Genomic DNA, 23745 nt, shown 5'->3' with positions numbered 1-23745 from the left:
ACCATGTGAATATGTGATACTCTAATGTTAAAAAAATCAAGTGTAAGTCTAGGAAGCTTTTAGACTATTTGTGATATATAAAACATAATTATATAAATCTAATTCTTTGTGTTGAAATTTTCCATCATTTATTTATTTCCCCAAGTACAAAATCCTGAGCAATGGGATACCAAGTAATGAAATAACATGGCAGTGGCACAGTTTGCTTTTGAATACTGTTCGGGAGGCTACGGATTCACCTGAAGGTTTTTTGTTTTTTTCTTTCTGTAGTATCAACTATTTCATCAAGTATCTTAGCCGTAATATTCTATATATGTGGTCTGGGGAGTCAGTGTCCAAACCTTTGTGAAGACGATATAGAAGAGGCAACGTTGCCCCACTCCCTTCACTGTCTTATTCCTACAGCTGAAGTCAGTACGTGAAATTATCTTGTTGATATGTTTACGGGGTTTTTTTGTCGGCCTCGTCCACAGGAGTGCATACTCGCTCCCAGAAAGCAGGATCTTTCCTGCCCGATCTACCGCAGTATCCCGCCCCTAGCAACACGCTCCTGGCACAGAGAAGGCGCTCAGTGACTGTTACTGGAATAAGCGGAAGCAGGAGTACTCAAGCCCCACCCTCCGACCCATTGGGCCCCGATAGCGGTCCCCACCCAGGCGGCTCGGAAAGCGAAGCGTCCGACCAGGCAGCCTCCATGGGACCCATGCGCGGTGGCCACTGGGAAGTGTAGTCGCGCGCCCGCCGCAGCCCGGCGGTTGCGGGAGAAAGGCTCCGCATGCGCAGGCGCACTTCCGGCTCTACCCCGCCGCTGCGGCCATTGTCCGGCCCCGGTAGGCCGCCCCTCGGACTTTAGAGTTGCAGAGGACCGAACCTGCACTGGGGGCTGGAGGAGCCGGCCCGAGCCCTGGGTGGGCCTGAGGTCTCGAAATCCGGAGTCCCCAGGAGGCGGTGATTCCGAGTGCGCGGGTTGGGGCGGCACCTCCCACGGGCTTTGCGCGCGTGCGTTCGGCCGCGCCCACCATCCTGCGGATGGGACTGGGCGTGGCCGGAGGAGGGTGTCCAGGAGGCGGCGAGCGTTTAGTTTGGGGGAGGCAGGCCCAGGCAGGGCCCGCGCACCTCCCCACCTCTCTCCCCTGGAGAAGTGGCTGCGGGGCGGAGGCGGGCCGGGCCTGGCAGGGTGCGGTGCGGTTGGCAGTTGGCTGAGTGGGCCCTCTCCTCTCTCCCCAGACCCTGTATAGGAGCCGGGCCCGGCGACGCAGGAATGGCCCCGAGGCCTCCGACGGCCAGGCCCCAGGTGAGCAGCCCGTTCCTAGCCCGGGGCGTATTTGGAGTAGTCATTGTTCTCCGCTTGAGCGACTCCCCTTTCTGGCTTGCTTGCCCCCTCGGAGCCTCCTAGCCTTGCAAAACCAAGGTGTCCAGAGCTGGGGGGAAAGGGCTTCCCCAAAGGAGGGTTGCACTGTGGGGAGGAGGGGGACCAGGGCGGGGTGGTCTTGTGGGAGGAGTTAAGAGTGGATGTATTAGAAGTGTCAGTGTTGAGAATCCTGAGGGCCAAGCCAATTCCTTGAACTCTGTCCATTAGGAATCTAGAGGGTCGGGTGACAGAATAGAAAATGTAGAGGGGAAAGTGACTGTGAGTGAAGGAGATAGGAGCCCTAGCTTCTGACCCAGGGGCCATAGAGAGACCTTAAGGGACCAAAGAAGCCTGGTCTGGACTTGTCTAGGAAGAGGCTGGAGGTGGGCTCTTCCCGGGCAAGGAGGAAGGGAGGACGTGTCCCGTAGCTTTACATGTTTTCTTCTGCTTTAACAGAGGTATAATAATGCACATCCCCAGATGTCCCGCCTTCAACTTAATTAACATAACGCCGATTTGTGAATCCATTTATTCTTGTGAGACAGGAGGCATTTTCTAGAAGCATCACAACTCTGAGCTTACCTATTGATTTACAGACTCTTATCAGTGAAAATATAACAAAGTTCAGATGGTATTTTAATCCACACTCTCTTTACAATTAAGGAAAAATCACAGATTCTAGTTGCTAGGGTGTGAGACAAATCAGGTGAAAATACCAGTGTTCTTTAAAAGCAGTTCACAGTAAATTAAACACAGCATATAACGTCTTTATATTTTTTTACTTCTTGTTACATGTTTTTGTTTTACAGGGGTGAGCTTTAAGGAGTAAGACAAGTAACAGTACTAGAACAAAACAGTTATTTTGTTTGAGGAGAGCCAGAGCAAATCACTGTCATCAGCACCTTTCCGTATAAAGTGTTTCCTCAGTAGGTTGTGAGAATTCAGATGACTTAACTCACTTAACACCTCATGGGGGTGTTGATCATTTCCATATGGTGGGGGTGGGAGTTGCCTTTTGATGGTGAAAATGAATCTGTATTCTGAGCAGTAAACTTTAGGGACCTCTTTTTTTTTTTTTTAATAAATTTATTTATTTATTATTTATTTTTGGCTGTGTTGGGTCTTCGTTTCTGTGCAAGGGCTTTCTCTAGTTGCAGCAAGCGGGGGCCACTCTTCATCGCGGTGCGCGGGCCTTTCACTATCGTGGCCTCTCTTGTTGCGGAGCACAGGCTCCAGACGCGCAGGCTCAGTAGTTGTGGCTCACGGGCCTAGTTGCTCCGCGGCATGTGGGATCTTCCCAGACCAGGGCTCGAACCCGTGTCCCCTACATTAGCAGGCAGATTCTCAACCACTGCGCCACCAGGGAAGCCCTAGGGACCTCTTTAAACTTCACTTTTAAAGCTGTGTTCCCTAAAGCACTCAGTTATATTCTCATGGAATGGCCTGACAGTGTTCACTTGGGTTACCTAACTCAGGCTCTAGATGATGACTGGGGACGGAGGACAGGACAGAACAGAACACGGGCCCTACAAATGGGGCTTTTCAGGCAGAAATTTCCCTTTGTCAATGGTTCCCCTTCTCTGAGCCTGGCCCTCAGAGGAATGCAAAAGATGAGTAGTTGAGTCATGTGACTACTTATCCAGGAAGTTAATTTAGTGGGGGAGGACAGCCCCCATGCAGAAGTATAGCACCAGAAAGGTGGTGTCAGGTGTTGCTGCAGAGATCCAGGGACTGCTGTGAGTGCAGAAGGGAGAGGAAATTCTGCCTGTGGGAAGAGTCAGTGGAGATTTCACCTTTGAATAGGGGCAGGGTCTAAGTAGGTGAAAATGAAGGGGGTGGGGGTAGAGCTGATTGACTGTGGGGCAGGGGTTGGGAGGCAAGAAGATGAGGGGCCTATATCCGAAACCATTGTCCTGTGTGACAGTGGGTGTGGGCTGCAGGCACTGCATAGACGAGAATACAAGGGCGTTTGGACTTTTTTCTCTTTGGCCTTGGTAATCCATTCATTCATTCATACATTCATTCAGCAGATAGTCATTGAACCCCTATGATGTGTTAAGACACTTTTCTAGGTGGTTGGTATACATTAGTGGACAAAATTTATAATGGTCCTTGCTCTCATGGAGCTTACATCTTTTTTTTTTTTTTTTTTTTAATTTAATTTATTTATTTTTGGCTGTGTTGAGTCTTCATTGCTGCGCACAGGCTTTTTCTAGTTGTGGCGAGCGGGGGTTACTCTTCGTTGTGGTGTGCACGTTTCTCATTGCGGTGGCTTCTCTTGTTGCTGAGCAGGGGCTCTAGGCTCGCGGGCTCAGCAGTTGTGGCTCGTGGGCTCTAGAGCGCAGGCTCAGTAGTTGTGGTGCACGGGCTTAGGTGCTCCGCAGTATGTGGGATCTTCCCGGACCAGGGCTCGAACCCATGCCCCCTGCATTGGCAGGTGGATTCTTAACCACTGCACCACCAGGGAAGTCCGGGGCTTTCATCTTAGAAGGAGGCAAAAAATTAAGTAAGGAAATTGTATGATATCCTAGAAGGCATCAGTACCCTAGAAAAAAGATAAAAGGTAGAGAAGGATGAGGGGAATTGAGTAGGGAACTGGGGGCTTGTGGTAGGAGTGCTATTTATTTATTTATTTATTCATTCATTCATTCATTTATATTGGCTGCATTGGGTCTTCGTGGCTGCATGTGGGTTTTCTGTAGTTGTGGTGAGCGGGGGTTACCCTTTGTTGCGGTGCACGGGCTTCTCATTGCGGTGGCTTCTCTTGTTGCGGAGCATGGGCTCTAGGCACGCGGGCTTTCGTAGTTGTGGCGCGTGGGCTCTACGGTGCGTGGGCTTCAGTAGTTGCAGCACACGGACTCAGTGGTTGTGGCGCACGGGCTTTGTTGCTCTGCAGCATGTGGGATCTTCCTGGACCAGGGATCGAACCCATGTCCCCTGCATTGGCAGGCGGATTCTTAACCACTGGGCCACGAGGGAAGTCCAAGGAGTGCAATTTAAATAGGGTGGTCAGGGTAAGCCTTATCCTTATTGAGATGTTACCATCTGAGCAGACTTGAAGGAAGTGTGGGAGTTAACAACATTCAGTTCTGGGGGAGAGTGTTCTGGGTAGAGGGAACAGTGGGATGTGTGTCTGGTGTGTTCAAGGAGCTGCAAGGAGGCTATTGTAGCTTGAGCCAATGTTTTTGAGCAGGGAACTAACTGTTCTCAGTTTTAAATATGGCTGTGAATGATGTGCAGGAGCAAGTGTTTGAAAGTTGGGACTCCTGTGGTTGAGACCTTCTCCCAGGGCTTAGCTAACAAATAACTAAAGTGGTCCCACAGTGGGAGGGGAATGGGAGCAGAGATGGGCTGGGCGGAATACCCCCAAAATCCTTGGGATCTATGGATTGTTAGTAACTATAGCTGTCTAAACACTATGCATTCTTTTTTCTGTTATATGTGTACTATGTTTTTAGTTAGGATTTTGAAAAGGTGTTTACCATTCTTTTTTTTTTTTTTACCATTCTTAAAGTTGGAGCCACCAGAAAAGTAAGAAATGGGGAAAGTTTTATAGGAAAAAGCTGCTTATGGAGACCAGGTTTCTTGGTGTTCTATCTTGAAGGGGAGGAAATGCAGAGGGACCAGGCCCTGGTCTCTATTGACTTCAGATCCCAAGAGAGCTCTGTGGTTCAGTCATCAGGATTGAACAGACCCAGCAAAAGCTGGATCAGGTCACAAACTCAGACGAGATGCTCCAGGGAAACCAAGCCACTTGCTGAACCAGGTCAGGATGTTTGTGGCCAGGGATATTCAAGCTCCCTCCATACCGAGGTCCCCTTTCTTAACCTCTTCCTGAGCTGACTGGTGCTGGTCTTTTAAGCTTCAGCTCAGACCCTCCTTCCCCTGGGTAAGGTCAAGTGCCTCTCTTGTGCATTCCTGTAACACCTATGTACACTTGTCATAGTAGTGTCTAATGTCATATGGAGTGGTGTGCTTACCCATCCATCTCGTACTGGGCTTTCTGCTTTTCTAGAGAAGGGCCACCTGACTCCTTTCATCCTTTGCTCCAAAGTACGCACACAGTAAGTGGGTGTCACATGAGCGAACATTAATAACCACTTAACCCCAGGCAGTGATTTTATACTTTCTGCATTTTCTGCTCCTCACATAGCAAAAATGTAATTTTTCCCGTTATTTTGGCTGTGTTGGGTCTTTATTGCTGTGCGCGGGCCTTCTCTAGTTGTAGCGAGCGGGGGCCACCCTTTGTTGCTGTGGGTGGCCTTCTCCTTGCAGTGGCTTCTCCTGTTGTGGAGCATGGGCTCCAGGCACATGGGCTTCAGAAGTTGTGGCATGCAGGCTCAGCAGTTGTGGCTCGCGGGCTCTAGAGCGCGGGCTTCAGTAGTCGTGGCACGTGGGCTCAGTAGTTACGGCACGCGGGCTTATTTGCCCCATGGCATGTGGGATCTTAGTTCCCCAAACAGGGATTGAACGCGGGTCCCCTGCATTGGAAGGCAAATTCTTAACCTCTGGACCACCAGGGAAGTCCCCTCAATTACAACATTTTAAATTTCATCTAATTTTTATGAGGATTTTTCTTTTGTTTTTTTAAATCACTTTTATGGCTGTATTATACTGCTTTGTATGATATACTAAAATTTAACCATTTCTCAGAGGACATTTAGGTTGCTTATAAAGTTTCTGCTATTACAAATAATACTGGGATAAAATCACATTGGTTACAATAGATAATTAAAAAAAAATTTTTTTTTACGAGAGAGAGATCTTTGGCAGGTTTTGGTGGCTTGCTCATCCTTAATTTGTAGAAACATTCAGATTGCTTTTCATCTTTTTCTGTCTTTTGAAAGAATTTACCTATAAAACATTTAGATCCAGGATTTTTATAAAGAGGATGACTTGGGAACAGTTTTCTCTGTTTCTTCCTCAATTATTTTCTCTCCTTTTTTGTGTCAACATTGGTGATTTAGGATTTAAAAATTATCCACTTCACTAAGATCTTTCACATTTCTTAACACACTGCTGGGTATTTTACTGGTTTATCCCCTTATTTTTATTTTTATTTTATTTTTTTATTATTATTTTTAAAAATTAATTTATTATTTATTTATTTATTTTTGGCTGTGTTGGGTCTTCGTTGCTGTGCATGGGCTTTCTCTAGTTGTGGCGAGCAGGGGTTACTCTTCGTTGTGTTGCGTGGGCTTCTCATTGTGGTGGCTTTTCTTGTTGTGGAGCACAGTCTCTAGGTGCACAGGCTTCCGTAGTTGTGGCGCACGAGCTTAGTTGCTCTGTGGCATGTGGGATCTTCCCGGACCAGGGATCGAACCCATGTCCCCTGCATTGGCAGGCGGATTCTTAACCACTGTGCCACCAGGGAAGTCCCTTCCCTTATTTTTTTTTTTTAATTAATTAATTTATTTATTTATGGCTGCGTTGGGTCTTTGTTGCTGCGCACGGGCTTTCTCTAGTTGTGGAGAGCGGGGGCTACTCTTCGTTGTGGTGTGCGGGCTTCTCATTGCGGTGGCTTCTCTTGTTGCGGAGCACGGGCTCTAGGCGCGCGGGCTCAGTAGTTGTGGCTCACAGGATCTAGAGCGCAGGCTCAGTAGTTGTGGCGCACGGGCTTAGTTGCTGCGTGGCATGTGGGATCTTCCCGGACCAGGGCTCGAACCCGTGTCCCCTGCGTTGGCAGGCAGATTCTTAACCACTGCGCCACCAGGGAAGCCCCTTCCCCTTATTTTTCAATTGATTTATTTTTTTATTTCTTCTTTTAGTATATTTGTCAGAGGTTTTTTTGTTCAGCCAGTATTTAAGAGAAGCCAGCTTTTAGATTTGGCTGTTAATGCCATCGTTTTGCCATTTGCCTCTGCTATTTATAATCCAAGAATAGAATTCACTAATCTGTAATGTTTTTTTAATCCTCAAAATGACTCCTCGTTTTCCTTTGGTAAGAATTACCCAGACTCTATTCATTCACTCAGCAGACATTTTTAGAATGCCTGCTCTGTGCCGGCTGGTATTCTTAACCAGGGTCACGCTTCAGAACCAGTCAGGAGAAGGTACCTGCTTCCTGTGGGGTGGCAGTAAGGCTTCAGTGAGAAAATTTAGTGAGGGGGTGCGTGGCCTGCAGTGAATGCTCAATAAATGTTAATTGTTGCTTTTTTATAATGAATCATGTAAGGAGCTTTTAAATGTTGCCTGGTAGGGCCTTTCATGAATGGTCAATTTTTCCAAATTGCCCCTGTGATTCTGGAAAGTTCCAACATGCTTAGTTTTGGAAATACTGAAATGAAAAGGAGTTTGAGAAATTGTTGAGGGAGAAAAACATGAAAATGTAGCTATAGTTCTGAAATTGAGATGTGGACCAAATACTAAAGGTGGCAGGGATCTGGAAAAGCTTCAGAAGGGAAGGGACCATTGAACTGGTTCTAGAAGGATGACTTGGAATTTATCCTGTAGAGCTGAGGGAAGAAAGTACATGATGATCAGAATAGGATGTACAAAGGCAAGGAAACATGGAAGAGAATGATGTAATCAGGGCAGAGAGTCCACTGTCGGAAGCATGGGGTGTGTGGCAGCAGGCAGAATTTAAGAAAAAGATGATTCTGTCACCTAGAGAGAATGGCCTGAGGTGGAGATCTAGAACAACCTAGAACAGTGTCGTCCAAAACAAACATAAGCTACATGGATAATTTTAAATTTTCTAGTAGCCACAATGTAGAAAGAAATGGGAAGTTAATTTTAGTAATGCATACTATCTAACCTCATATAGCCAAAATCTTATCATTTCTACATGAATAAATATTTTAAAATTATTAATGAGATGTTTTATATATTTTTTGGTACTTAATGAGATGTTTTATATATTTTTTGGTACTAAGTCTTTGAAATCCAGTGTTTTACACTTAACTGCATGTCCTAATTTGGACTAGCCACATTACTAGTGCTCAGTATTCACATGTGGCAAGTTGCTACCATATTAGACAGCATAGATCGAGACCATTAGGCCATTGCCCATTGTTGGCAAGGGAGGATTTGAGCTGGGTTTGAAAGATGAAGGGAAGGGACTGAATGTAGGAGACATTTTTGAGGCTGTTGGTAATTCTAGGGCATAAAGGAAAAATGAAGAGTCAAGGGTAAGGTCCAGGTTTCCAGTTGGGATACTGTAGATGATGATGCCATTAGCCTCAGTAGGGCATCTGTGTATGTGTGTGAAGGCTAACAGTAATCATGTTACTTCTCTCTGTTCGCACTTGTTAGGGACGCTGTTAACTCTCAGCTTACCAAACTGTTATTGTCCAGTATCATAGAGCACCGAGTGCTTGAGTGAAAATGCCACACTGTATCCCAGTAAATTTAATGTATTCTAATTGGTTAAAGTAACTTGGTCTTAGAGGGGGGTAGTTTTTATATTACTATAATTGTATGTAATATAAAAATTAAATGTTATATTTAATAGTTATATTAAATATAATAAATAAAAATGTTATGTGTAGTATAAATACAGTATTTAAAAATATGTGATATAAATAACTAGATTATTTTTACTCATTAGCTGCCAGGCTCTGGTTTTGAGCTTTGCCAAGTTGCAAAACTACAAAGTTTCCTGAGTTATAGTTTTAGGGGATTTCTCCTGCAGGGATGGTATATGCTAGAGTTGGAGGAGCGTGTCTTTTTTTTTTTTTTTTTTTTTTAATTATTTAATTATTTATTTATTTATGGCTGTGTTGGGTCTTAGTTCCTGTGCGGGGGCTTTCTCCAGTTGTGGCAAGTGGGGGCCACTCTTCATCGCAGTGCGCGGGCCTCTCACTATCGCGACCTCTCTTGTTGCGGAGCACAGGCTTCAGACGCGCAGGCTCAGTAACTGTGGCTCACGGGCCCAGGCGCTCCGCGGCATGTGGGATCCTCCGGGACCAGGGCTCGAACCCGCGTCCTCCGCACTGGCAGGCGGACTCTCAACCACTGCGCCACCAGGGAAGCCCCAGGAGCGTGACTTTTTATAGTTGGACATGTCCTTTCTGGATGTACTCTTTCACCCTTCTGCTCTTAAAGCTCTTATTTCTTCAGTTCAGGGAATCCATGTTATAGATGAGAAAATTGGAGCTCCAGGAGGTCTGTGATTTGCCCAAGGATATTACACACTTAACTTAGTATGTGCTGTTTCCAGTTCTTTGCTTTGGGCTCCATCATTTGGCCAAGGTCCTCTTTATGTCAGCATGAGGAAGGGGAACATTTAATACTTCTTGATAATTTTTAAAAGGTGTTGATTATGAGGTCAAGTTAAATCTGGAAGAAGGGTAAACAGTGTTTACAAGACATCACTGGATCATTTTATTACAGTCTGAGGTGTGACCTGCATTGGGAATGCCCTAAAGTTGCTTTGATTCAGAGTGGCTAACTCACACCAAGGATCTCAGAGTACATTTTACCTATTTAATCTTGCAGACCACTGACTGTCCGTTATGTACCAAAATGGTTCTGGCCTCTGGAGATTCGAAGGTGCCTGAGACAAGGTCTTGACCCTCTAGAAGCACAGTGAACAATATGTAACAGTCGCCATAAGGTAGTGTCTTATGAGCTGTGCTGAAGAGAGGCCTAGGGAGGGGAGCTGGGGGGTGGGGGTTAGCCTAGAACTGGAGGTAGAAATGGAGCCCCTGAGGAGAGAACTTGACTGAGTCTTGGCGGGAGAGTGAGTGTTAGCAGGCAGAGGAGGGAAGGCCAAACATTTTGAAGCAGCACTTGCAGAAGAGAGAGATCTTTTTTTTTCAAGGAGGTGTAAGTGTTCTGCACACTGACTCATGGTGTACAAGGGGAAGAGAAGCCAGAGCTGAGGCTGCAGAAGTAAGGTGAGGACTAGGTTGGAAGAGCTCAGAAGCTCACACTAAGGAGTCTAGTTTTTAATCTCAAGGAAAATTTATTAAATATTTATGGAGCACCCACTATGTGCCCGGCCTCTTGTAGCCAATGAAGATTCAGCCATAAAGAAAATAGGTAATATTCCTACTCTCCTGGAATTTACATTCTGCTGTGGGATGCAGACTGTAAACAAATAAAATATGACACGTCAGGTGTAAGGACTATGAAAAAGGAAAAGAACAGAGAGTGACAGTGCAAGGTTGGGGGGGGGCACTGTTTTATAAAGCGTGGTCAGGGACGTTGGCTCTGGTGAGGTGACATATGAACAAAAAGCGGAAGGAAGTGAGTGGGGAGCCACATGCATATCTGCAGGAAGAGGCTTCCAAGTCAAGGAACAGGCAGAGCGAAGACCTCAAGGCAGAAGCATGTGTGGTACGTTCCAGGAGTTGTAAGGAGGGCAGGGTGAGTAAAGGTAAGAGAGCAGTAGGTTAGGGATGAGGTTCAAGATGAAGTCAGGGAGATAGTGGGGGGCCAGATTGTGAAGGGCTGTGTAGCTACTATAGAGACATTGGCTTTTACTTGGGATGAATTGGGATGCCATTGGAGGCTTTTAAGCAAAGGAATGACTTGCTCTGAAAGGTTTTAACAAGATGAGTCTAGTAGTTATATGGAAAACAGACTTGGGAGGGGTGGGGCATGAGTGGAAAAGGAGAGGAAAGGTAGGAGATAGTAGCAGTGGTCCAGGTAAGAGGAGATGGTGGCATGGACTAGGGTGAAGGCGGTAAGAATAGGGAAAAGTGGGAAGAAATTAAAGGTTTGTATGCATGATCAAATTTGTTTTAGAGAAGTGACTCTGATAGTACACAGGAAAGAGTTGGTGGGACCGTGAGTAGTAGAACAGAAGTTAGTTGTCCTGCCAGGGCAAGAAATGAGTGGCCTGGACTAGACATTTGTTTACTGGTCAGCACATTCTTTAACATTAGTTCAACCTATTTGGGGAAGCAGAATGAAGTCAGGAGGCCATGTGTTTAATACGGGGAACCAGCGAAGCAGAGGAATCCAGGTTGGCTGCCAACTGTGTGTTTCTAAACCAAAGGGGCTGTAAGTTTAGAGGACAGAGTAGGAGTGGAAAGGTGTTACTTCTCACAGCCTAACTTAAAATGTCTGCCTTGGTCTAAACCTTTTCTCTGCTAGCCATGTGCATCCCAAATCCAGCCTCCCTTCTCTAACTTCTCAGTCCCTGGACTGGATTCCCACTCTTTTTTCTCCCATCCTAATGGTACTTACCTCTTAAGGCCCAGTGCATAGCCTACCTTGAAGCTTCTCTCCTGTACCCAGTTTTCCCTGCCCAGAACGCTGGTAGCACCCACTTTACTATGTATTGTCTCGTATCGTGCTCTAATAAACAACACATTTTAAAATAAACTGAAACCTTTTCAAGGACTGCAGTGTTTTTCTTTTGCATTTTTATTCTGCCATGGTGCATATGGTAAAGCCAGGCACCTAGTAAATATCTAGTGTCTTTTTTTTTTAGCATCTAGTATCATCTTACCTGGCACAGTCAGATCCCTGACCTCTGTCAGAAAAATCTGCCACATTTCAACCCTTCTCTGTTCTTGTGGGGACACAGCCGCAGTGTTGAGCAGAAATGTGATACGGAGGAGCCATTGTTGTGTACGGATGTGGTCGTGCACCTCACTCAGTAGGAGATGGGGCCACCCACTCTCCTTTTCTCTAAAATTCAGATCTCAGCCATCTCAAGGCTCAACGCAGTCAGGAAACAGATATTTAGAGTTGGGTCAGGTACTTGCTAGACGTTGGTATTCTAGAGTTTAAAAAAAAGGAAAAGTAGAGTCCCTGCTCTCACGATGCTCACCATCTAACTAGGAAAACAAGCATTAAGTAGATTATTAGGTCTGTTTGAATTGTGGATGCGCAAAGTGGCTTAAAGCACATGATATGGGGATTGACCCTCCCCTGGGGGATCAGAAAACCTCACTGAAGATCTGCTAACCTACACCCGAAGTATGGAATTAGCAAGGGAAAGACGGATGGGAGCGTGGGGAGAGAATTATATATTCCAGGAAACAGAAGTCCAATTCAGCTATAGCTAAGCACATGGGAGGAGGGCATGGAATAAGGCAGAAACCTTCACGTAACTTTCCCTCACTGCTCCAGCGAACTCATGGCTCTGCTTTCAGTGTCTTTTCATGCTGATTGTCTTTACATACTTTATTATGTACTTCTTGAGGTAGAAATCTAACCGGGACCAAAGGAGATATTTCAAGTTGGGCATAGTGACAGGTGTCCCATGGCTTAACAAGGCCTGGTGAGGCAAGACAGAAATCAACCTGTGAGCATCAGAACTGACTATTCAGAGGCACGAGGGTCCTCAGCCAGTTTCAGTGGGTGGTGAGGAAGAAGTGATTGGAGTGGAGTAAAGCATGAAAAAATCTTTGACCTAGAAATTCCAATTCTAGCTAGCTAGCCTACAGGAATTCTAATATATTTGCACAAAGAGTATGTATTGCAGTAATGTTTGTAATAGCAAAATATTGGAACTAATCCAAATATCTAATAATAAGAACTGGTCCATTTATTCATTCACCAAGTTTTTCTAAGCATCCGCTATGTGCTGGGCATCAGTCTAGGCACTGGGGGGGCATATAGCTGTGAATAAGATAGGTAAAGTCCCTGTTCTCACGGAACTTGCAATTGGGGAGACAGAAAAGCTAACAAATCTCAGATAATGATTAGAAATACAAGCATCCTTTTTCATCTGAATCTATTTGGTTCCTGAGTTCAGGTGGCAGGAATTTGGACAGTGAGCGATACCTGTTTTAGGAGAAAAATTAAGCATGGTAATACGATGCATAGTAAATTAGAGGAAGGTGCTAAGACACCTTTTCTGAGGCGGTGATGCTGGACCTGAGACATAAACATGGTTTTGGTTGACTGGTTGTCAACCATGTCGCGATCCCAAGGCCCAGGGTGGGAACAAGCTTGATATATTCAGGGCAAGGTCAGCATGACCAGAGCCCAGTGAGTGATGGGGGAGTTTGAATCTTGTTTTTAGTACAGTGGGGTGCTATGGGTTTTAGGCAATGGGTGTGTTATGGTACAGCTGTACTCTGGGGTGCTATGAAGCAGTTCAAAGAAATAAGGTGAAATTGTACATAGCACTAAGGAAAGACTTCCAAGATACATAGCTGAATGTGAAAAGCAGGATGTAGAACAATTTATATGATATTTCACAAAACAAGACTGTGTGTGTGTGTGTGTGTGTGTGTGTGTAACATGGAAAGGGACTGTTAACTGTATACACCAAACTGTTCACAATGGTTATTTGTAGGGAGTTTGTGGGATTGGTGATGGGGGTGAAGGAGGGCTGTCACTTTTTATTCCCTGCTGTATTTGGGTTTTGTACCAAAGGAAGCACATGGGCAGTGAGGAATTGGTGATTGTATAGGAAAGGCTTGGCTTTGAAGGGAACAAGAAGAAAACTAAGTAGGCTTACAGGATTGCGGGACACATTGCCCCTCATGACTTTCCTGCCTGCCATATTAGATTCTCTATAAAATTGTGTAACAACTAGTATATTTAACCCAACATTGCCCCCTCAGGATATCACACATGTGATCACCATTTGTGATAGACCCTACAGTAGGTTCCCAGTTTTGCCATGGGAACATTTGTGGGTTGATCCCTACTTGAGCAGGAATGTGTTCCTACAGGAATCAGTGACATTTAAAGATGTGGCTGTGAACTTCACCCAGGAAGAATGGCACCACATGGATCCCGCTCAGAGGCGCTTGTACAGGGATGTGATGCTGGAGAACTATAGCCACTTGGTTTCTCTTGGTAAGGACCACATCTCATTGTCTATGTATTGGTGGGTCTTTCCTTTCTCAGTTGCTAAGGTTGTGGGACTCATAGTTTGGGTGACTGTGAGCAGAGTGTACAGGGTTAGAGTTTGTTCATCTTGTTGGGACCCAGCTTTATGGGTTTCTGAGCCTGCTCTTTAGGTAACGGTCTTTCTTTTGCAGAACTGGAAATAGGCCATTTGATTGCATGACTCCTCAAGTTGCACCATTTTTTCCCTTCAGAGTTCCTGAGGATCAAGGCCTAGTACTGACTTGTAGAGGGTTCTTTGTCTACTTGCACAAACAACCAAATCTTGTGTATTTACCCATGAGCAGGATATCAAGTTTCCAAGCCAGAGGTGATCTTCAAATTGGAGCAAGGAGAAGAGCCATGGATAGCAGAGGGAGAAATCCAAAGACCTTTCTGTCCAGGTAAATGAGGGAGAATCAAGCATGTAGGACAATGGCACAGCTGAGGGAGAGGGAAGCACCTTCAGATTGCTGCCTTGGGAGTGCCTAGACCTGTAGAAGAGGTTGGACCGTCTCCTGGATGACACCTCTGTATGTCTCCCTTCTCCATTAGGGTGTCTTGCTGCTGGTAGGTCTTGGAAGAAAAGGTACTTCTTTTTCCTTTCTGAAAGTAGCCCTTTGTCCTACACTCAGAATACCATCTCTCCCTATCCTATATCCCTACTTCTGGATTATTTTCTCCTCTGGTGTCCTCAGTCCCCCTTCATTATTTAGAGATCTCTTTTCTTACTCATTCAGACATTAATTGAACTTCCATGTCTCCTCCTTGTTTTTTCTTGCTCCTTTCACTGTCGGATGCCCCAGACTTGTAGGAAATACCCATAACCTTGATTCTCCCTCTCTCCAGACTTCTTTCCCTGACTGCACTCCTGTACCATCTGTCTGGCGAGCAACACCATCCTCCTTCCATCCTGCACTCCTGTCCATTTGATTCATTTCCTCCCTCCACAGTTCCTGGAGTATTATCCTCTCCTGGTTTCCCCACTCATTCAATGCTTCTTGGCTTTGGGTCTTTGGCTTTTCTTGCTTTTCCCTCTTAGTGAATCTACCTTAAGGAGCCTGCCTTCCGGCTTCCTCTCCTTTCTTTCTGTATTACCTCAGTATAAAAGGGTGCCTGCCTTCTGGTAGTTGCAGCTCTTTATTGTGTGCTGTAGACTCAGAATCATCCTTACTTGTACCCTGGTCACTTTTATTTTCTTCTCACAGGACCCCTCCACTTGTAAGTCCCACAACGTTCTTATTAAAGGTGTAAAATCTAAATTAATCATCTTGCATCCCCAGTCAGCACATTTTGCTACATTGCCCATTATCCATTTCTCCCCTTGCCCATTAGAAATTACCAGGATTCCACTCCCTCAGGCCCAGACACCATAGTCAGTCTAGTCTTTTTCTTTCAACCCAAGTTATTTTCCTCCTTTGAGAAGTATCTTAGGTTTTCCTCCCTTTTAACTTGGACTGGTGACATCCTAAACCAAGCCCCAGACTTAGATTACTATAATTCCCAGTTGAAATTGCTCACTCAATCTTATCTTTTTGTAATCCATACTGGATTTTTTAAATCATAGTTTTATTGAGATATAATTCACATACCATAAAATTCACCCTTTTAAAGTGTACATTTCAGTGGTTGTTTTGGATATGTACAGAGTTGTGCAGCCATCACCACTATCTAAGCAGCACATGTTCAACACCCCAAGAAGAAATCTTATACCCATTAGCAGTCACTTTCCATTCCCCATACCCCCCAGCTCCTGGCAACCATTAATCTACTTTTTATCTCTATGGATTTGCCTATTCTGGATATTTTCTGTATATGGAATCATAATATGTAGCCCTTTGTGACTGGCTTCTTTCACTTAGCACAATGTTTCAAGGTTCATTCATATTGTAGCATGTATCAGAACTTCATTTCTTTGTATTGCTGAGTAATATTTTATTGTATGGATATATCACATTTTGTTTATCTGTTCATCACTTCATGGACCATATTGGATTTTAATGCTTTATCTTCCTAAACCAGCCACCTCTGAAAGAACTTTGCTATTACTCCCTGTACCTCATTATAGGAAGCAGAAACTCCCTTGATTTAAAGGTCCCCATCATCCCTTCCAGTATTATCTTTCTATTCCTGCTAAAAAAAGCTCCACCTAGGTTGAACTTTTTCTCGATGTTCTCTGTAAGTAGCATATAGTTTCCCTCATTAGATAATACTTTGTGCCTATCCAAAGCCATCTATTCTTTAAGTTCAAGGTCTGTCTAATCCATAAAACTTAATATTTGCTAATATATTTATTTGTTTCTTCCTTGATCACAAATACCATTTATATCATCTCTACCACACAAATTCAGATTTAATATGTGCCATCTGATGGGGTTTTTTTTTAAGTCGTCAAAAGATTGAGTCTTGTTTTTATTCTTAGGTTTTTAAGCTCCTGGAGAGTCTATTTACTATATTTCTAAATATTTTCTATTTGTATTGCAGAGCATATAGAAGGCAGTCAGAAAATTACTTGATTGATTGTTACGGAATCTTGCTGGGAGAGAACTTTCTCATTCATTCATTTCAACAAACATTTCTTGAATGTCCCACTGAGAAGGATTCTAAAAGGAATACAAAGCATTCTCTGTCCTCAGAAATTTAGAATTGAGTCTTGTTCCAGGGTAAGGAATTTGGGAGTTTAGGGCTCCTTAGTTACTGGGGTTTTTTTTCCCCTCCTAATATTTTATTATGCAAATTTTCAAACATTTGAGAAGTTGAAAAAACTATACAGTGAACACCATATACCTACCACCATGGTGCTATAGTTGTTAACATGTTATATTTGCTTTATCACATATCTCTTCGTCCATCTATCTATTAATCTGTCTTACCTTTGATGCATTTCCTAGTGAGTTGCAGACATGAGTACATTTCACCCCTACATGCTTCAAAATGTATATCGTTGACTAGAGTTCAATATTTGTTCATAGATCTTTTTTTTAGAAAATATTATATACAGTGAAATATATACCTCTTGTATATGTACCATCCATTTGATTTTGACAAGTGCATTCTCCCATCCAACCCAAACTTCTGTTGATATGGAACATCTCCATCATTCCAGAAACCTCCCTCCCCTTAGTTTTTAAAAGGTTACCATTCTTAGAACCTAGACATTAATTAATTTTCTGCTATTAGTATTCTGAGGTTAAACAGAGGTTTAGAGATCAGTTTTTTAGGCAGATTAAAATAAATTGTTTTTGGTTAAGAGAGGTGATTAATGTAGAATCAGAACTCAAATAGACTAAAACCACAGCTCTGTGTGTAAGGGCAAGGATGATTTGCCTCCTGAAATATTACTTTTTTTTCTCCATGGGAAGTATAGCCCTTGATCTCCGGTTATGTCAAAGAATCATTTCAGTTAGATCACTGGCTGCAGATTTTCTCTGCAGGGTTTGAAGATCTGAAGCCTCAGAGGTGACTTAAAAGAAATTATGAAATGAGTGTATTAGGAAGACAGATTCCATGGCAGTTTGTAAAATGGACGGGAGGCATGGATAGCAGATAGGATTCTGCAAGACGGACCATGATCCTATTCCGTTTGTATCTGTGCCTAACTCTCTCTTGCTCACCTGTTCCCTACTCCCTAACAAGCCCTCCTACATGGGCTTCCTCATTCTGGACTTATTCTTCACTCTGGATCTGCAGTCTGCATGGTCACCTCTCTCCACTCTTCCTTTCTCCATTTTGGGTCTTCTCCTGAAGCTACAGGACTAATTTCAAAACAGAGTGATGTATAACATATCTCTTTTACTTCCTCATTCCTACTGTAGCAGTTTGTTTTAACAGGAGGGAATAGGGGACTTTTGCACTTTGGATTTCTTTCAGACTGGAAGACCAGGCCTGAAGCCAAATCTTCACATCTGCAGCAGAGCATATCTGAAGTATCCCTTAGCACAGATGATCCCTCATGTGCCACGTTAGAAGACACTTGGGATGTTAATGGCCAGTTAGAGAGGCACAAGGAAAACTGGAAGAGACATTTGGGGCCAGATGCATCCACCCAGAAGAAAATAATCACACCAGAGGAAGCTTGTGAGCAAAATAAATTTGTTGAAAATTCTAGATTGAACACAGACCTGGTTACACAACTGAACATTCCTCCAAGGTCTAATGAATGTGATACACTTGGGAGCAATTTGGGACATAATTCAGACTTACTCAGTCAGAATAATATCCTTGCAAAAAAGAAACCTTATAAATGTAATAAATGTAGAAAAGCCTTTATTCATAGGTCATCACTGACTAAACATGAGAAAACTCATAAAGGAGATGGAACTTTCCCCAACGGTACAGATCAGGGAATTTATCCTGGAAAGAAACACCATGAATGTACTGACTGTGGGAAAACCTTCCTCTGGAAGACACAACTTACTGAGCATCAGAGAATTCACACTGGGGAGAAACCCTTTGAATGTAATGTGTGTGGGAAGGCCTTCAGGCATAGCTCATCCCTCGGTCAGCATGAGAATGCTCATACTGGAGAGAAACCCTATCAGTGTAGTCTCTGTGGGAAAGCCTTCCAGCGCAGCTCCTCCCTTGTTCAACACCAGAGAATTCACACTGGAGAGAAACCATATCGATGTAATTTGTGTGGTAGGTCGTTTAGGCATGGCACATCCCTCACTCAGCATGAGGTCACACATAGTGGAGAGAAACCCTTCCAATGTAAGGAATGTGGGAAGGCCTTTAGTCGATGTTCTTCCCTTGTCCAGCATGAGAGGACTCACACAGGAGAGAAACCTTTTGAATGTAGCATATGTGGGAGGGCTTTTGGTCAGAGCCCATCCCTTTATAAACATATGAGGATTCATAAGAGAGGGAAACCTTACCAAAGCAATAACTACAGCATAGATTTCAAGAGCTCATCTCTTACTCAAGGTGAAAACACTCTCACTGAAGTGAAATCCTATCATTGCAATGATTGTGGGGAAGACTTCAGCCACATTACAGACTTCTCTGACCATCAGAGGATCCACACTGGAGAAAACCCCTATGGTTGTGAGCAGGCCTTCAGTCAACAACCTATTTCTCATCCTGGCGAGAAACCATATCAATGTAATGTATGTGGGAAAGCTTTCAAAAGGAGTACGAGTTTCATAGAGCATCACAGAATTCATACTGGAGAAAAACCCTATGAATGTAATGAATGTGGAGAAGCCTTCAGTCGACGCTCATCACTGACTCAACATGAGAGAACCCACACTGGAGAGAAACCCTATGAATGTATCGACTGTGGTAAAGCCTTCAGTCAGAGTTCATCCCTCATTCAGCATGAGAGAACTCACACTGGAGAAAAACCCTATGAATGTAATGAATGTGGGCGAGCTTTCCGAAAGAAAACTAATCTGCATGATCATCAGAGAATCCATACTGGAGAAAAACCCTATGCTTGTAAGGAATGTGGGAAAAACTTCAGTCGAAGCTCAGCTCTTACTAAACATCAGAGAATTCATACACGAAATAAACTCTAGGAACCTTGAAATTAGGGAATGCGCCAAAAGCTTTAGCTAAAATATTGTTCTTATTCAGTATCAGAGGATTCTTACTGGAGAGAAAGCTTGAGAATGTAATGAATTGTGTGTGTGTATGTGTGCACATTGTGTGTGGAGAAAGCTCTGTGCTAGTAGACAGTGTTTTTTTTAATAAAAGCCACATTCTCTGGGACTTCCCTGGTGGTCCAGTGGTTAAGACTCCACGCTTCCAACTTCAGGGGGCACAGGTTCGATCCCTGGTTGGCGAAGATCCCGCATGCCATGTGGCGCAGCCAAAAAAGAGAAGAAAAAAAAAAAAACAGGAAAAAAATAAATAAAAGCCACATTCCCAGATCTGATTACAGACGTGTGTAAAAACAACTACAAACATCTTATATAACCTGTTAGAAATGATATGCCTATATATTGGACTTTGTAAATCTTTTGAATATATGTTTGCAGGAGATCACCAACTTTCAACAGTTTAATTTGTAACTCTCACTGTTTACAGCCTTTTTTAAAAATAAATAAAACTCCCATGGTAGTGACCAAAACTCATTTTTAAATTGCTTGACAGCTGCATTCAACTGCAGCTCTTAAGTTAAATTTACCATGGAAACCAGTTTCACCTCCAGGAATTCACCATTCAAAGAATTAGATCAACTGGTCCAACCGCTTCATTGTACAGATGAAGAAACTGAAAGCCAAAGATGTGAAGTGGTTGCACAGCATGATACGGTTTATAGCGGCAAAGCTGGGTGGAAAATGCAGGTCTCCTGGATCTTTGGCCCCATGGTCTTGCCACTGAAAAGATATTTTGGAATTCAGGGCTTTAAAATAAGTTTTAAAATAAATCAGATGCACAAATATTTAATGAGCACTCAGGAGTTGAATACTTTGGGAATTCATAAAAGCATAAGAGGCAGCAAGACATATGCAGATTTGTCACACACTTATTTAAAGCAGCTTGATGGAAGCTTACAAACCAAAATGTTAACAGAAATTGTAAATAGTTGAACTACCAATGACTTTTTTCCTTTTCCCAAGTATCATACTTCAGCTAAGGTATGTCAGTTTCATAGAATTATTAAGTCTTCCTACTGTGCTTTTCGTGATCCTCCCATGAAAAAGCACTGCCCCAAGCTTCCTGTATTGATTTGATCAATGGAAAAACAACACAGAACTAAGAGAAAAAAATTTCCCCAAATTAATTTTACTGTAGAGAAGTATAAATCCAATTATCCATTGCCATAAAATTTGCCTTTAAATCAGTTTAGGGAATCAGCATGTAGTGGGTCATTTTGTGTGCCAAAGAAATTTTCACCATTAAAAAATTAACTTTTATGGCTCTGTGATGCTTTTCCATCAGTAAAGTGTGAGGTAAGCTTCAATAGCCCACTCTAATCCTTAATATCCCCTAAAGCCTCCCACGGCCTATTCTAAAGGAATTTACAGAATCTTTGTTCGTTCATTGGCACCAGTAGTGCAGATAAATTTGGAAGCAACTGTAGAAATTGACCCCTTTCATGAAAGAGCCTCTGTTTCCCCCAAGATAAGCAAATTTTCCTGCCCTAATGATGAATCCTGGGGAGGAGTGATATGGGGTGGTGTTGATGGTGAACCTTTCCTACTGGCTTCTTTGCATGCCAGGTGGCAGGATCCATCATTTTTGTCTCATCCTGGACAACATGAGGCAGCTCCCAAACATCATAATTCTCTGCAGGAAAAATGTGCCTGGGGCCTGAAATGTGGGAAGTCCAGCCCAGTGAGTTTGTCATATGTGGAGCAAGATGGGATACTCTATAGCAGATCTGCCCTTCCAAGACTTTAACCATTCAAAAATACCTTGTTTATGATGTTCCACGCTTAGCATACACCACAATGCCAAGACCGTGCCTGTGTTGTCTGATACGTGGTTTGACAATGGGCAGTTCTACTTGGAACCTCCTCTACTGATTGGCTAGGATGCCTATCAGGAACTCATTTTTCTGTTGATTGTTTGGGGATCCCCATAGTGGACTGTTTGCAAGAATGGCATGAATTGTAACCAGTTGAGTGCTACGCAGCTGTTGTGGAAGTTTATAAAGACTTAGTTCCAGAAGACCTAAAGGAGACCACTGGTTTGTGTGTGCAGCCTGGCCTAGATCCAACCAGTCTCTGAAACTCAGCATATCATCATTGGCAGGGAGGGTGCCCAGGATGTATGTATGGCTGATTGAGCAGAGGATTCTCTAGTCCCAGCAACCATGCACCATGCACTTAATGAACACCCAGCTTCTAGGCCATATGAAATACATCCTTGTAACATTGTTGTATTATTTCAATAAATAGCCTTCTTAGTTGAATGGGAGTCAGTTTGTCTTTTTCCATTTTCAGAACTTGGCTAAGATTAAAGAGTGGTGCATCAAGGAAGAGGGATTAACTGCTAAACTCATCACAGCCAGGTGAGTTAATAGCATTTATTGATTGCTTACTACTTGAAAGACATTGTGCTAAGTACTTTATAGCCATCATTTCATTTAATCCTTAACAGGTCCCCTAATAGGTCTTGTGGTGTCTTGTCTTTGCCCAGCTTTTTCCCCCCTCTTCCTCTTGTAACAACCCCTGCTGTACTGACCACAGGAACACAAGCCAGGACATCCTGGGGCTCAATGATAGTTCCAGGAACAATTGAGCCAATCAGAGTCCTTTGACAGAATTTTTTCAAAATAGACTTAGCAAGGATACTTTAATTTGAGGTTGCTAGGCTGGTAAGGTGAAGGCCTAAAGTTACGTGGAGCCTGATTCCTTACCAGAGCGGAGAGGTCTGTTGTAGCGGGAGAGGATGCAGCCGCCATGAGGGTGTTCTCATTTCTCATTCCTGAGGTCCTTGGAGTGGGCTCAATTTCTGAAGCTCTTCTGGGATTCAGTGGGCTCCCCACTATCAGTCGAATGAGTCCCCCTTTGTTATATTTCTGTTGCTTGCATTAAAGAAACTTAATGCATGTATTATATCTTTGTTTTATAATGGGGAGAAAAACCCAGAGAGGTCAAGTACTGCCCATGGCAGATTCAGACTTGGAACCCAGCACTGCCTGGCTGCAAAGGCAGAGCTCTTAACCTCTAAATTTCATGTCTCCAGAGCCATGTTATGTTCAAAGAGGTGCATGTAACACAGTGTCATTTGGGGGTGAATGGATGAAGGGATATGGTGATAGGTTAGACGGGAGACCAAGTGGAAGCAAAATGATGAAGGGCCTTGGAATGTTTTTCTTGACTGTTTCAGTAAATTAAATCCCCCAGATTCACCCACACCCTCATACTTTAATATATCAGTTATTTGCATTTGCCTAGACTGTGGATAAAATCTTGTCTCATACTTAAATAAAAAACTTTCTTATAAATATTTTTCATGTTGCTACACAGTCTCATGATCCCATTAACAAACTCCCTACTGTTGCAATAATATTTGGATAGTTTGGGGCATTGGTTTTATAATAATGACATTGAATACTTTCACCTTTTTAAGCACCCCCACTTTTTTTTTCTATAGAATTTTTTCTTAAAATATCCAGAGTGAGATAAATATCCAAAAATGGGATTACTGGGTCAGCATGTATAGGTAAGTATAACCAGGTGTGAGATTCATGCAAGAATAAACTAGTTATAATAATGTAGGAGTAATAGCTTCAAAATTGCAAAAGGGAAGCAAGAGAAAACCAGTCTCCTACTCCTGGTGCCTGGGTGTGTGTGGGGAAGGGCCCCAGGGCAGGCATTATGTCTGCCAGAGCATCTAGCACTTCTCTGTGCCAGCATGGATGATAAAACAATTCTGCAGTTATTAGGCATATTGATGCTGGTGGTGCTCGGTTCTTTATAGCTACAGTGGGCTTTTATAAATACTGAACTAGTTAATTCCTATCTGTTAAAAATGCAAATGTCACATCAGGGAAGGTTTTAATGACTGCCTGGCTAAATTGGTCTCCTTTTAAATTTTCATGGATTATTGTTAATGTCCTTCACCTTACCACAATTTGTATTTTTGATTATTTGGTTTTCTCCCCACGCCACAGTAGATTGTGAGTACCAGGAAGGCAGAGTCCACATCTGTTTTGCTAACTTTTTTTTTGTTCCCTTGATTATCACAATGCCAGGCAC

At 43.4% G+C, this 23745-nt stretch overlaps 1 protein-coding gene and 1 long non-coding RNA gene across 7 annotated transcripts in view; one reads left to right on the top strand and one right to left on the bottom strand.

Moving 5' to 3' along the window:
* Window positions 1-745: 745 nt before the first annotated feature.
* On the top strand, window positions 746-21953 carry ZFP90 (ZFP90 zinc finger protein). Of its 6 annotated transcripts, none has more exons than XM_082369878.1 (5): window positions 746-830; window positions 1228-1294; window positions 13936-14062; window positions 14401-14496; window positions 17963-21953. In XM_082369878.1, exons 2-5 carry the CDS (start codon window positions 1262-1264, stop codon window positions 19606-19608), a joined length of 1902 nt encoding a protein of 633 aa, XP_082226004.1. In that variant the 5' UTR covers window positions 746-830; window positions 1228-1261; the 3' UTR covers window positions 19609-21953. The 6 variants fall into 6 exon arrangements, with proteins under 6 accessions (XP_082226004.1, XP_082226002.1, XP_082226003.1 ...); XM_082369876.1 differs by having other exon boundaries at window positions 778-919; XM_082369877.1 differs by lacking the exon at window positions 746-830 and adding an exon at window positions 833-948.
* The window catches only part of LOC309617583, a 150668-nt gene continuing 131758 nt past the window's right edge, over window positions 4836-23745 (bottom strand). Inside the window, exon 2 of the long non-coding RNA XR_014238065.1 lies at window positions 4836-6810. This is a non-coding gene — a long non-coding RNA (uncharacterized lncRNA). The remainder of the gene's footprint in view (window positions 6811-23745) is intronic.

The sequence above is a fragment of the Balaenoptera borealis genome, assembly GCF_965194805.1.
Source record: "Balaenoptera borealis genome assembly, chromosome: 19".
Lineage (NCBI taxonomy): Eukaryota > Metazoa > Chordata > Mammalia > Artiodactyla > Balaenopteridae > Balaenoptera > Balaenoptera borealis.
This window is presented reverse-complemented; position numbering and strand designations above follow the sequence as displayed.

Bases quoted from the DNA above. Each gene is read 5' to 3' on its own strand.
- ZFP90 (XM_082369878.1), top strand. From the start codon at position 1,262: ATGGCCCCGAGGCCTCCGACGGCCAGGCCCCAG. The intron at 1,295-13,935 runs GTGAGCAGCCCG...GTGTTCCTACAG, and splicing joins CTCCGACGGCCAGGCCCCAG to GAATCAGTGACATTTAAAGA. The intron at 14,497-17,962 runs GTAAATGAGGGA...GATTTCTTTCAG, and splicing joins CCAAAGACCTTTCTGTCCAG to ACTGGAAGACCAGGCCTGAA.